This window comes from Myotis davidii, unplaced genomic scaffold, assembly GCF_000327345.1.
Source record: "Myotis davidii unplaced genomic scaffold, ASM32734v1 scaffold208, whole genome shotgun sequence".
Lineage (NCBI taxonomy): Eukaryota > Metazoa > Chordata > Mammalia > Chiroptera > Vespertilionidae > Myotis > Myotis davidii.
In genome coordinates this window covers 1,150,734-1,152,759 of record NW_006299706.1, presented here as the reverse complement: position 1 = coordinate 1,152,759, position 2,026 = coordinate 1,150,734, and the positions used below count along the sequence as shown (strand labels likewise).

Here is a 2,026-nt window from a genome sequence, read left to right as displayed (position 1 = left end):
TCCGCCGCCCGGCCCTGCGGCGATCCGGGCCAGTTCTCCCCGCTGCCCGCTGGGCAGCGCCCGGTTCGCTCCCGCCCGCGTACCAGATCCCTGCGGAGCGCGGGCGGCGGGCGTGTGCACGGCATTTTATTAATTAGGAAGGGCGAAGTGGGAGCGCGCAGGACCCCCTTCACTCCGCATAGGTAGCGTCATCGTTGCTGTCGCTGTAGGCGGAGGAGGAGAGCTCCTCCCGGGGTGTGCAGACCGGGCAGCGCTGCCGCATGTCGTCCCAGCAAGACCGGCAGTACACAGCCTCGCAGTCCGGAGTCGGGCACACGTAGGACTCGGGCGTCTCCGGGGCCTGGCACACCACACAGCGCCGGCGCAGCCAGGGGCGCAGGAAGGGGCAGCGGCGGTGCAGGATGTCCGCCAGGTCGTGGCGCTGTTGGGAAGCAAGGAGGGTGTAGAGCTAGAGAGGGAGCGAGGTGGGGAAAGGGCGGAGGGGAACCGGCCAGCGCTTCTTGTCGGAAGTCTGGAGGCATGACAGTGCCCACGAGCTGGAGGAAACTGGAGGGCAAGGGTGCTAGGGAGGCGGGTCCTAGAGAGCTGCCCTCCCGCACTCCATGATGGAGAGTGGGAGGGTCCGGCTGGTGGGACTCAGTGCTTGAGCGTTGACCAATGAACCAGGTGGTCATGGTTGGATTCCCGGTCAAGGACACATGCCCGGGTTGCGGGCTCAATCCCCAATGAGAGGCGTGTGCAGGAGGCAGCAGATCAATGATTCTCATCATTGATGTTTCTCTCTCTCTCCCCCTCCCTTCCTCTCTGAAATCAATAAAAATATATTAAAAAAAATAGAGAGTGGGAGGATGCAGCGTGGACAACAGCAGTAACCAGCATTTTCATTTTCCCATCAGTCATCTTATTTGGTTCTCAGGGTGGGGCTGCGAAGTGAGGAGGACAGATAAGAGGATCACTGTTGTGTTCCCCAATCTGCAAATGAGGAGGATGAGTCTCACAAAGGTGAAGTGACTTTCCCAAAGGCACACAGATCACAAACAATCAAACCTGGCTGCACCCAGGCGCCCTGATGGAAATCACAAGCCCGGTGCATGATGCACGCCCTCTCTCCCACCCTCTCTCCACCGGCCACCCGATCAGGTCACTCTGGCTCCCAAAACTCCAGGAGCTGCACTGCCCGCCAAAGGCAGGGCTCCTGGGGGTGGTTTTCCTAGCCTCCCCCAATCTGGTCCCTTTCCAGCCTCTGCCCCAGCATAACCCCTTCCTGAGCTGTACCCACCTCCTTAGACTAGCCCTGGCACTCGGCACGCCCTCTGTTTGGATTCTTAGTCTTTGCACATTCTGTTCCCTCTGCTTGGAATGAATGCCCTTCACATTTCTATCTGCCCATCAAAATCCACTTTACTCAGGACCAGGTCATGGGATCACAGTATGTTGTTGCTGTGTTTTGTTTTTGTTTTTTATCAGTCCATGTTGCGTTTCATGGGGGATAGGGGATCTGGGCACAGGAGGCAAAAGTTAAACAGACATTCTCACTTTTATGAGTTCGCTCAGGGCTGATTGAATAAGAACAAGTACCACTTGTTGTTGCTGCTGTTGTTTTTGAATAATGTTGGGCCCTGTACTAAGAAACTGTAAGTGAATTAGCTCAGTTCAAACAATAACCATGTAAGGCAGGCATTGTTTTCATCCTCATCATCTCTTTTCCAGGTGAGAAAACTGATGGTTGGAGAGGTGGTCACTTGCCTAGAGTCACACGATGACAACTAACACGTGTTCAGAACTTTCTGTGTGCTTGCACCGCGACAGCAAAACTCACTTAATCCTTACCACACCCAAATGGAGTGGGTGACTCCACTTTACAGAAAACCAAGGCACAACATTTAAGTAAGTGCTCAACATCATATAGTTGTCATAGTCATAAGGACAGGGGCCAGGATTTAAACCCAGGTCCTCTGGCACCGGAGCCATACACCTGACCATCACTCTGTTACTAGTCTCTAGGGAGCAGGCCTGCAGATCTGTC

The 2,026-nt window shown here is 55.0% G+C and overlaps 1 protein-coding gene across 3 annotated transcripts in view; it reads right to left on the bottom strand.

The window, feature by feature from the left end:
• Positions 1-6: 6 nt before the first annotated feature.
• The window catches only part of DCST1 (DC-STAMP domain containing 1), a 16,220-nt gene continuing 14,200 nt past the window's right edge, over positions 7-2,026 (bottom strand). For 2 of the 3 annotated variants that reach the window (XM_006775663.2, XM_015571720.1), the window contains one exon: positions 107-421. In XM_006775663.2, the coding sequence (XP_006775726.1) occupies positions 170-421 (252 nt within the window). In that variant the 3' untranslated portion in view covers positions 107-169. Of the gene's footprint in view, positions 422-2,026 lie in introns of all 3 variants that reach the window. The other variant, XM_015571721.1, reaches the window with a different exon arrangement.